Source organism: Coenobita brevimanus, chromosome 7 (assembly GCF_032717465.1).
Source record: "Coenobita brevimanus isolate Jiangsu-jjx chromosome 7, ASM3271746v2, whole genome shotgun sequence".
Lineage (NCBI taxonomy): Eukaryota > Metazoa > Arthropoda > Malacostraca > Decapoda > Coenobitidae > Coenobita > Coenobita brevimanus.
Window position 1 is genome coordinate 6,855,897 of NC_136960.1, and position 13,204 is coordinate 6,869,100.

The following is a 13,204-nucleotide window of genomic DNA, read 5'->3' on the forward strand; positions in this document are numbered from 1 at the left end:
CCAGACATCATCACCAAAACCCATACACCATTACTGCCATCACCACCACTCAAACACCACTATCATCAACACCAACCAATCAACACTCTTACCATCATCCAAACACCAGATACATGACACAATGCAACTGCAGAAGATTCATCTACAACATTTAACACTAACATCCTCAACCCTGATACATTCATGTCAAATAAGTGAAGGTGTACAGCCATAACTTCACCCACCATTGACTAATTCCAAGAAATGCAATCACACAACACTTGGAGCCACAATACTATACGTCATTAGTCCAATGCATCCAACAGGAAGAGGAATTCACTGAGAACAGATAAGAAAATTTACAAGTGTCAGTGCATGTGTGTTATGGCTGAAGTCAGTATGGCACAGTGCAGTTACAAACTTATTTCATTACACTCCAACACTCATCTATCTCAGCAGCATTGTTGATTACTAACACACAAACTGTACGTCATAACAAACACACTGCAAAAATGTGGAGAACTGCAAGACATGCCTACAAACCTTGGGTTATAAACTTGTTTGACTGAGTTTATCATATGTATTATTCTATTTAAGGTGAAACATCATCTAATACCTTGTGGTATAAGTTAGTCTGAAGAAACATTACGCACAGAACCTGGTGTTTTATCACCTGAAATAAAGTAACAACACCGATGTGTAAGGTGCAACTTTTATTATGTCAATTTTAAGGAACCAGTACTATAAATATATATATATATATATATATATATATACAGTATATATATTGTATATACATATTAGTAAAATACCAACTGTACAAAATAAGTTGGAACAACAGCCTTCACACTGGATCCATATTTTTTGAGAATCTGGAATACCCAGTACCAGGAACAACTTTCATTGCTACTCAAGTCTTACCCTCATAACTTATACTCAGTTTTTTTTATCGAGATGAAGATGCACGTGACAGGTTGGTGATGGCTGGCTGAATGTATATAACATGTCAATAACTAACTAACTAACCCTATGTCTCCCTCAGATGCATGTCATGTCAATAAATAATACTGAGGAGTAAAAGGATTATGAAGTAACATTGCATTCAGCCAATCATCACCAACCCGTCATGTGCATCTTTGCCCCCCCCCCACCCAAAAGTAAAGTAACTATGACAAGAGAAGTTGTTCAGCACTGGCCAAGCAGCCTACAGCAGTTATCCTCTTTCCTTATTTACTAATCAGTCTGTCCACTATTTTCTTTTTTACATCTCCCCTTTTTCTTGCTTGAAAATCAAGATAAATAAATATAAACTGATTAGGTATCTAATTAAATTAAACTACACAAAATGAACTGAAGAGTACAGTACTGCAACTGACACAAATAGGTAATACTGTACTAAACTGTATTCAGCTGTAGTAATTTTTTATCACTTCTTCCGATGCCAGAGAAGATTATTTATGTCCAAAACTAAAGCTCTACCTTTTTAAAAGTACAGTATACTAGAACACAATAATGATGTAATAATAAGATATTAGCAAGCACAGAATATTTCCAGTCAGTACTGAGCATCAAGCATCGAGAGAGAGAGAGAGAGAGAGAGAGAGAGAGAGAGAGAGAGAGAGAAATGCTGCATTTCACTACCATTAAACTGGGCCACTGTCAGCTGACTACCAATGTAATAAAATTTCTACTTTTGTGTTAAATGTTAAGACAACTGTTCCTTGAAGATGATGATGATAAGTGATCCATCATTATACTTAATTACTATCAAAACCTGCTTAATGTACAAACTGGGTAAGAGAGAGAGAACCACAGAGACAGGACCACTAGTTCTGATAGGATCAAATTCAATTGGTTTATCTAAAATTTTTAAGCTGCTCAGCTATATATTTTGCTTAGACTAACAATAACTGGTATTACTGGAAAATTGCATACAGGCTGTATTTGTAAAATTGGTATTTTACTGTAGTTGTATATACAAACACACATACATATCACATATAATACTTCAGAGGTCAGAATAGAATAAAGATGGCCATGTGAGCCAAATTATTATACCTGACCTTGATACAATTCAAATAACATACAATTTGAAGGTGTCAAGAACTTTGTGAACTACAAAACTGTATTCATAAATGGTACTGAAATTTTCTGCATATGCAGCATACAAACACTACCTTGAATCAAGAAAGGCTTAATGAGCTAGCTATAAAATGTAACTCACCTTCAGCAGGACTCCAGCCTTCTTAAACACTGCCTTGCTTTCTAACACTATGCTTTATGTTCATCTACATGCATAAACATATTGGTATGTTATGAGTATAGTAGGGCAGTAATATTAATCAAGGTACTTTCCCAATAATGGTAAATTCAAATTCACGATTCAGTTGCACCAACCAATTACATAACCTGGGAAAATACAAATGGTAAAAGATATAAACTACCTTACTTTACTTTCCATTAGCATCCATATCACAATAAAGCAATCAACTTTCAAATGCTTTTTCAAGCACATCATTTTTTTTTATTTTTTCATTACTGAGATGTCAGGACTTGTAAATTGTGAATGTAGAAACAAACAGTACTTGAATTTGTTTTTAAAATAAGGTAATATTACCAAAAAAGATCCTGTTTGTGTACTGTGCTCATACATGTAAAGCAATGATCCACACTGCTACAAAGTAAAATACCTGTCACTTTTTTTCCTGGCCTTTTAAATGCTCTTCTATACAATGGACACACTCAGATTTCAGTCAGGCTACCACAAGACCATTCTATTTTCTAGGATGCATCTAATAATTATTGGATTATTATGATGTATTTTGAGCACAGTTCTCTACACTGCATCAACTTTCACTTGTAACTACCATTCAGTCAGGCAGTTTCAAGATCATCTACAAATTCTATGGAAGGAAATACTGTACTATACAATACTTAGATCACATAGCTTAAGCAAACACTAGCCTTCATCAAGGGAGGACAGCATATGGCAGTTTCATAGTTAGTATTCAAATGTACAGTAGCCTATGCTTACAAATCCCATGCCCCCAACAATAATCAACCTGTCCTCTTGTTAAACCTACCATCTATACTCTCTCTCTTACTAAACAGCCATTCCTGTGCAATCCCTCACACTCCTATTACTCTTCCCCCAAATATATCATTCTACATCAATGCTTTCACAAACAGATTTTGCTCAAATGTGCCTGCCTGTACCTACTAAAGTATATGTAACTTTCATTCCGAAAGTAAAGTTATCTGATTATAACACGTTACCTACATGTACTGTACATTTAAAATTTGTTGCTATTATTTAGTTGGTTTTGAAAAGTGACACCATGGGCAGAGGCACTAGTATAGCCAGGCAGTACTGCCCAGTTATAATAATGTCCCGAAATTCCCTCCTTATCCCCAGAATGAAAATGGTGGACAGGTGAAGGATAATTTTAGCCTCCAATTCACAGGGTTCACATTCCTGGTGATCGCAGAGCTTCAGCTACTGTACTACAACTAACATTTAAGATAATGCATGGTTAATTCAGAATTATGCATGGATTTCTGCTCAAACCTGCAGTACAGTCTACTGTGAAAAATCCAAAATGACTCGGAAAAAGACCTGTCCAGCTTTCAAAATAATCATGACTCTTAAGTGGTAAACAAAAAATAAATAAATAAACAAATAAAATCTGGGTTGTGGCAATGTCATCTCATTAATAAAATGCAAATAGAAAGGTACTATGAAATCTACAATACCACCAAGAATCTAGTCCTAGGCTACAACTTGTGTAAGTTTGAGTAGTGGTTACAGATCTTTACAATCAATAACATTTACTCATATGGTGGCTGTCAAATGATTAAATTATCCTACTGACTTCATCCAAGACATTGATAAGAACATTCCATATGGCTTGTGGGTAATGTAATTAAATGAAGAAAAATAACCCTTTTGCTGTGGATTTTATTTTCAGCTTGATTCTCATAATCCAGGAAAAAAAAAAAAACTTACAATCCACTAAGCTCTCAATGTACTGCAATCCCTTACACTACAACATTAATGCACCCCAAGCACCTTGCTTTCTATCTACCGCCAGATGCCTTAATCTTGTGAGGGGTGGCCACAAACATATTGCCTTTCACTAAGAAAATTTTTCAATATAAGATAAATAAAAGATCCCTAGATGCACCCAGGTATGCAGTCAGTTTCATGCTGTCACATCCACATGAGCCTGGCCAACAACAGCATCAACAACTCGAGAGAGAACTAAACCTCAGCTTCCCGTAAGAGTCCGTTCAGAATGCCAACAAAGGTGTAATGACAGTATTCATTTTGCAAACAGTTTATTTTGACTAAGGCTCACAATATTGCTGTGGACCTCCTCAAAGAGGAGCCATTTCCAGCTCCATGTCACCTTTTCCTCAAAATCTGCATTTCCTACGCTGGATCACCTAACATTCTGACCTAAAAGTACCTTGATTTTTTAAATTTAGCATACAAATAATCTTACTATACCACTCTTCATTGCAAACACACATACCAATATCCTTTAGCAACAAAGACAATAATGTACTGCTCATGACCACCAAAGGTGCTTGCTTGCTAGAACTTAAAATTTTACTCATTTGATCAAAGAAAACCATCATGAATTATAACTTAGGGTTCTGTAATTCAATTACTTCAGCACCTTCAGCTGTGACACCTTCAAAATATTAAAATAATTTAACACTCACCAATTGCTGTTGTTGCCTCTGCTGCTGGGGCTGTGATGCCGCAGCAACTGCTGCAGCCACAGCCCCAGAGATTCCTTCACCAAAGTTGGCAGAACTGTTTTCACTCTCCCAGGGGGCCATTCCACTCTGCATAAAAACACACCACATTTTAACCGATTCTTCCAATGTGCTTAACTATAGCAAATTAAAAATCAGTTCTAGGGACAAAGTCTGAACTCTTCCTAGTAGAGCTAACTTGGTTATTGAAGAAGAAAAGATGGAAACTGGGATATAATGGGTCTTAATGAGGTAAGAAGGCTAGGTGAGCCTTTTTCAGAACTACTGAATTGTCATACACACTGTGATTCACCAAAAAAAAAAAAAAAAAAAAAAAAAAAAAAATTCTAATCAGTATATACCAGTACACATGAAAGACTTAGTAATACTTTCATACAAATGGGGTAGCTGCAAGCTTAGTATTGTGACTGTACATAAGATACAAGTTCCAAGTCAACAAGCCAACATCTAAATGATGACAATTTAAAAATTTTATGGAGATTTAAGGGAAACTATGAAAAAGCACACAACCCAGTACAGTATACATATTGATGGCAGACTTTAATGCAAAAGTAGGCAAGAAAGAGGTACATGAGATTGCAGAAGGGTACTGTACTGTATAATTGGTATCCTTATATGACATATTCAATTCCACTTAGAGTTGATATTTAAGAGGGTAAAGTAGCATGTCCTTCCAAGTGTTACCACAAAGCAACACCTTGTCATTCTCATTGAAATACTATATCAAGACTTTCAAAAAAACAGCCACTCTAACAACTTCCACATGCAATCTTATTATATACTTCAAGAGCCTTCCATGCCTATATTTATGCACAAAGCAGAATGGGGGAGAGTCACTTCTCCAAGCAGATGTGGTGTTCCTCAGCCCTACAGATCAGTTGCCTTTCAAGTTCCAGAAAACATGGCTTCAAAGTGTATACCAGAGCTATCTTCCCATCTTGAGTATGTACAAACTGACTTCTATGATTCACACAATTCATACGTCAAACACATATGTACGATATACTGTATACCGGTAAATACAGACCTACGGTATGGTATACACAAAAGGGAAATCAATTATGGTATGTGCTTGTACCAAAAAAAAAAAAAAAAAAAAAAATGGGGGGTGTCAGTCATTAGAGACACACAAGTTTAGAGGATGGTGAGGTTTGCTTAATTACACACTGTAACTGTACAGTAGTAGGTAAAAACATGTTTACAGAGTAAAACTTGTGCTAAGACACAAAGCACTGATGCATATGAATGAGAAGCACAGGTGGAGTCAGGGTCTGTAGGTTTCAAATTAAATGATAAAGCCAATCATTCGCACGAACTGTAATACAAAGCCAAAAGATCCTGGCTCCACCTCACAGGCCTAACCATCTACTTCGTATTTTTTGGAGTAATGTAATCTTCTTTTTAGAAGTGCTTCAAGTTCCGTACTCCTTTAAAAAGTCATGTGCTCCTCCATACATAATTCAGCCAATTTCCTCATTCCTCTATCACTTCCCCTGCCTCAGCACCTTCCATATTTTGCTCTAACACACTGAATTGTTCATCTAATTTCTTGACCTACCATTCTTCCTCTCACCTTTACTCACCCAGTTAACATTATCTACATCCATTCTCTCCACACGAACACTATTTGCTATTCAATTATCAATAGGCTTCCTTAGAACCTTGAATGTAATAAGACATACTGTAAATACTATTCTTGTTTTTACTAGCACTCAGAAATGAGGTAGTTGAGGTTCTTGAGGGTAGGCCAAAGCCATGCTGCCCAATTCTTCAATATACAGTATTCAATATATTAGTTGAAAGACCAATCAATAATTCATTACAATAATCAATCAAAAACAAGACCACTATGTGAATCCACGTTAAGAGGCATTATGTATCGGGACTGTCTTAGAGTACAGGTTTCTGGTGTGTGGGTTACCCTAATATTCCTGACACCTTCATCAAAGTGTTCCTTGAAATTTTGCTTTCAGTTACGATATAAACTCAAATTTCTCACAGAACTGACTGGACAAAGTTGTGGCTCCCCAACATTCAGTCAGGGCATTATCATCATCACTTCTGTTTCCTTGAAAAAAGATGATTTCTGTTTTGCCATCCAGATCTTAAATTCAAACATCAAGGATTCCATTTTAATTTCGGGAGTTGATATTAATAGCAGTCATCTTCAAGATACAGCCAGTGTCAATGGTGTAAAATACTGGTACAGTAAATAAACTAAATAGAACTGGACCTAAAACTGATCCTTATGGGGCATGAAATTTGCATAAGGGAAATTGAATCTAAGCAGAAATGTGATTCAGTATACAGTACCTCAGAGCTGTCTACAAGGTATGACTTCCAGAGCAAAGGGGCATCACCATGAACTGCATGAAAATGTAGATTATTCAGCAGTACTTCGTGATATACACTGTCAAAAGCTCCAACCACATCTGACAGATCCAAGAGAGAAGACATCTTGCTACAGGTGTTTGCCACCAAGTAATTATGAATCACTCTTACTGCAGTTTCAACCGAGTGGCATTTTTTATTGCAGACTGAATGATGGGAATTGCTGTTTTCTTCTAACAGTGGCAAGAGTTATCAACTGCAACCTGCTCAATAACCTGAGACATGAATACAAATTAACAGAGCAATATTCCTCTCTAAAAAGAAGAGTATGTTTTCACCTGTTTGTTTGTTTGTCTGTTAGCAGGATTACAGTACTAAATAACTATTTTAGAGATTTTCACCTAATTCGGTGGGTACATAGCCCATGTCTCAGTGAACAATCAATTAACTTTTGGGACCAATGTCTGTTAAGTTTGTTTGTCTGATAGCAGGATTACTCAAAATCTAAGAGAGAGGTTTGGACCAAATCTGGTGGGTAGATAGCCCATGTCCCAAAGAACAATCTATTAACATTTGCAACCAATCCGGATAGCATTACAGATTCTGGAACTGAAAAACACTTCAAGAAATCCTATTCAATGTTGAGAAAACCTAACCCACTATGAAGAGCGGTTTGGAAATTACGTTAACCTTTTCAAAGAGATGCCCTCCACTGAGAGCCCTTCTAGTTTATTATCTTCTCAATATCAAGACTAGGTTTCTTATACTGGGGCCAAAGCATGGTACTTTTCTTGGATTGCACAGCTGCTGTTTTACAAACTGTCAGCTGCATATTCCCTAGTAAGGACAGAAAACTCTGAGGCATCCAACGATGGGCCTCCACACTTACAGGACTACGTATTAACCTCCATCTTAACATATCCTCAGCATAAGATGGGCAGCTATGTGTTGTCTGATGTTTTCAAATTTATTCAAAACCTTCAGTGTTTACCAAAGGAAATTTCCAGTGTCATGGTAAATGAGAAGTGTATCCCATATATATATGTTATGGTCGGGTAGGAACATACAGTAAAACCTCAATATAAAGGACTTCAACAGACTGGAATTCGCTTTTATCGGAATCGAGGAGCTAACAGACTAAACTCTCATATATCGGAAAAAGTCTGATAAAGCCAGAAGCAGTCCAGACTGCCTGACCACTTCAGCTACGTTCACCACAAGAAGGTAAATGAAAGGCATGTTTATCTGTGTATTTCACTCTCTCATCTTAAATGTCAGGACCAACTTACCTAGCACTGGGCTCCTACGTTCCTTGTGGGGCAACACAGAATTGGATAATGGATGGATGGATATAGCTACCATTTAATTACTGTAATGAGTGTATAAAACAGTACAGTACTATAATGGTAGTTAAAACAGTTGAAAAACCATTGGTGAAATCCGGACTAATGTCTGATATATCGGAAAAAGTCTGGGTTAGCAGGGGGAAGTCCAGAGGTGGCTTTTATTGGAATTTCGCTTTTTTTCAGGATGGCTTGGGACCCAAGTGGTCGATTATAGTGAGGTTTTACTGTATCATCAACCAGATGGCAGACTAGATATCATCTTTGACAAAGAAAATTTAAAGAGGGAGGGGGGAGGAAAAACACTCCACCCCCACTTCCCTTTGGTATTAAAAGGAATACTGTACCATTTAATGTAAATTACAATTACTGATTTTAGCAGAACCAGGCTAGAGGACATGGGACTCATTCCACTGCTGCTATTGTTTGAACCTCCATATCCCATTCAGACCTGATTGTACTTTATTCTCACTACATCCACATGATAACAGGTATATTCAACTATAAGAAAACCCCTAAACCTGGATGGGTTACAGCTTATATCAATGTACTCATCCACACCCAAGTGTACAGTAAATTTCTGAGTACCGTACTGTACGGCCATTTTTTTTTTTTTCCCCAGCTGCATAAAACTCCCAAGTCTGAACTGAATATACAAGCAAGGTGTACTGTATAACCATGAGCAAAAGTCTGCCAACAATCCTCCACAAGCACTGTGTCATGCCTTGCATATATCTCATTCCTTCCCAAATATCGAAGTACACTTCCATCTCATATTTATTATTATTATTTTTTTTTAAGTCATTCCTATCACAAGAAAATACTTCATGTAACATCTTCCATTGCCACAGCCAAAACAGAAGTGTTGGTGAACTTTCGCATGGTTGTACAGTACATGAAGGAAGGAAAAAACTACTTACATTTTGGATACCAGATGGCCCAGGAAAGTCACTTGGATTAAAATCACTCATTGCCACAGGCTCTTCCTTTTCTATGGTTGACTGAAGGAACTCGGGAAAGTCAGTGGTATTTCCTTCAGAACCACGAGGACCCTCTCCTTCCTCACCCCCCCCACCATCATAACTATTACTCTGGACAGTCAAAAAGTCATCGTTACTGGGCTGTTCGAAGTTATCATGACGTTCTACTTTTATTTGCACTGGAGTATCTGCACTAATATCTGTCGGAGTGTCTCCTGACTGCTCTTGTGGATTTTGCTCACTGGACGAGGTTTTTCCATGGGCACTTGTATCATGATCAGAACTGGTCAGAGCACCGGTATCCCCAGGTGGCCGGCCAGGACTGACTTCTGTGACCGTGGGACGTCTTTCTTCCCCACGACGTCTCTTGGCTGGCGGACTGGACTGCTCAGGTCGCTGACGACTCTGTCCATTGCCACTCACATTACTGCCACCAGATCCACTCACACTTTTCTTTGGTTCTTCATCAGGCACAGCCAACCCTTTAATTCTAAGACACTCGGCAGCTTTAATGAGAGAAGATAGTTCATTCTGTCTTACATTAACTTCACCAATATACATATAATCTAATAAAAATTCAAGGTCTTGGCAATGAATGTCTTTCAGCACAACCACAGGGTTTTTGCATGGTGTACGGTCAAATATATCACTAAAATATTCACTACAAGTGGACAGAACTAATTTGTGGACGGGATAAAACTTGCCCTCACATGCTAATGTCACATCTGTATATGTCTCCTGAAAAGGACAAAAATATATACATTAGACAATGATGCAAAAAAAAAAAAAAAAAAAAAAAAAAAAAAAAAAGGATAACAGTTCTAGTTAAAGACAAAAGGGATTAAGCACAGTGAGATGAAATGGAGGGTTTTTAATAGACTACATAATTTCATGAAGGCTGAGCAACTGCCTATACGTCAAAAGGTCATACTATTATCACTGTCCTTCAAGTTCTAACTTACAGAACAGAAACCTGGTGTCTAACAATCCTGGGAACATAAGCTTAGCAGCATTCACAGAAGATTGGGAAGGTTTGGAAGAAAAATGAAAGCATGAAGGCAACAGGTACTGATAAGGTATGTGCACTGCAACATGTAGAATGATGGGATTGTTGGAAATAAGTATGAAAGCTGGGACGAGTGGAACTGTTCCAACAGGAAAATGTTGTGGCCGTACCCCTGTACAAGAACATAGATTATTGAAGTGTGCAAAATATATCGTGGCAAAATTGTCTTAAACATGGTAGAAAATAAACAGTAATCCCCGTACTTTCCGGATGCCCACTTCCCGGACACCCCCACTTACTGGACATTGTGGGCCTGGACCTTCGGAACCCCCCCCCCCCCAAAAAAAAAATCACACCCGTAATTTGAAATTGCTGCGCAGCTCTGAACAGCTGGTTTACACCATGGCCCCTTCACCCTTTCCTTCCTCCCCCCTCCCCTGTCAGGGTCGCCATTTGGTATTTTTCATTACCAAATGTGGGCCAATTTGGTAATGAAAAATTCGATTGGTAATGAATCATAATAATGCATTACCAAACGGATTTTTCACATGTATGAGGATACACAAGATGGAGATGGTGGATTGTTTGCTCTCTGATTAATCTGCAAGCCAACACAGAGTGAAAATAATCAACATGCTGTTAATTATGAGAAGAGTGATTACATGTATTTCCACTTGTATATATAATTAGTGAAGAATAAATGCTAGCTTTATGAATTTGGTAATGAAAATTAAGGAGTTTGGTAATGTGGCCATTGCGATCTGGCAACTCTGTTTTCCCATCACCAACACTCCAACAGTTACTGCCTAACTTCGATGGCGAGTAGATGCCTATCGCAATGGAAGCCACACATGCTCATTTTTTGTGAATAAACAGTGAATAAACTGCAATACAGTACCTCGCCACTAGACCACACAGGAATTTACAGTGTTGTGCAATGTTAAGAAATTTGAATTTAGAGTGCAAAGGATTAACTGTGGAGTGCAAATTGGCGGTTGAAACTGGCGTGGTGCAGTTAACAACAATGTGCAGTGTTAAACAAATATAACTCACAGTGCAAAGAACTAAGTGCAGCACAACACTGGATTACCGTACATGCTTCAAGAGCATTTTCACCACTGCCAAAACCTTAGAAAAGCTGACCACAAACGTGCTGTAAGTACCCTGGCTGAGGTACAGTCACTTCTAATTCCTCATTCATTAGTGCCTTTTCATTTATTTCATGCTTTATGTCCATTACTGGTGTGAACAGGGTCTTAAATAGGTTTAAATAAGTGCTATGCATGTCCGGTGGGGAGTTATTTAGGTGGCTTTCAAAGTTAGGCTGGGTTAGGGTCTTAAAGTACCAGTCCAGGACCTAGGGGTCCACCTTCCGGATGGGACCACATTCCGTACATGCCTTTGGCTCTATTACATCGGATAGTAGAGGGATTACTGTATATGGATGAATTATCACCAAGTACCGGTAAGCCGTATATCAGGTCTGGTGAGTCATGAAAACAGTGACTTTACGTCTAGTAGGGATTGTGTATCTCAATTACTGGCAACGAGGGAGATTTCACAAGCCATCTAACTTGTGAACAAGGCGATGGTATTTGCGGTACTTATAGATCAACACAGTAAACAAGGGATTACATAAAGTTTTGCACAGCCTATGTATAGTGTAGATGGATAGCTGATGAATGCTGCCAAGATTTTCTTTTGGTAGTCAAGCCTATGTATGGGTAGGTGGGCATCTAAGCGAGTGGCTTAATATCCCATGGCTGTTCTTTTCAATGAGGTTATAAGAGAGGTAGCTAAAAACTCAAGTTATGGAGAGGGATGATGACTGCGGTGAATGGAGATAGATGAAGTATCTCAAACCTGAAGTATGGAAATGAAACTGTTGCCAAACTTGCAAACATGGAACATAAACTCTGCAGACTGGTGATGAGTTTTGTAGATTTCCATGAGCACAGAGCTGTTGTAAAAGAAGGCAACTACCAATATGATGTGATGGTGCATGGGTAGATTTGAATACATAAATTTTTTGTAGCTAACTGGGTACAAAGACTGGGAGGAAAATGTGCAAAGCAACAAAAGACTAGAGTAGCACTGGGAAAGATAATGGCTTGTTCTATAATGTCTGATACAAAATACAGGTCTCAAGTATGGCAGCTTCTAAAGGCTTGCATGAAGGAGCTTTTCAACTGCCTACTAAGAGTGAGACAGGCATAGCATGAAAATGTAAAGTCAATTGTAAGAACAGTGTTTTTTTTTTTTTTTTTTTTTTTTTTTTTTTTTTTAAAGGAATGTGAGGGTCATGGCAACTGCAGAGGATAAGGAATAATGTGATTTATAAAAGATGTTGAGTCAGTCAGTTTGCAGACTGGTTAATATGCAGACATCACAGTTCAAGTGTTTAAACAGTATGACCATATTGAGAATGGGTATAAATAGGGTGGGAAAAAACGCGTGCAGCTGACTGAGTTTGATGGGGAAGGAAGCGCAGTATGCCAGTAAGGTGAATAGGTATAGGAAACAAGCATGAGAAAACAAGGCAATTATTGAAGCTAATAATGCCAGAGAACTGAAGAGAGACTCCATTGTTTGGAAGAACTTTGCATGAAGAGTGTAAGACAAGAATTTGGCATCAGTTTTTACTCAGTGACATTACAGCTGGAGGTCTAACTCTACCTGATAAGAAATGTAAAACACATAAAGGATGGTTATGACTATGAGAGTAAGGATTCCTGGGCTAAAATGGCGAGTGAACGTGTGTGTGTTCCATTCATAAATTA

At 38.0% G+C, this 13,204-nt stretch overlaps 1 protein-coding gene across 1 annotated transcript in view; it reads right to left on the bottom strand.

Annotated features, from left to right (window-relative positions):
• Positions 1-13,204, bottom strand: part of LOC145404436 (uncharacterized) — a 44,128-nt gene that overhangs the window by 26,944 nt on the left and 3,980 nt on the right. The window contains exons 3-4 of the mRNA XM_080275957.1: positions 9,359-10,156; positions 4,708-4,833 (exon numbers count right to left, since the gene is read on the bottom strand). Coding sequence (XP_080132083.1) covers positions 4,708-4,833; positions 9,359-10,156 — 924 coding nt within the window. The remainder of the gene's footprint in view (positions 1-4,707; positions 4,834-9,358; positions 10,157-13,204) is intronic.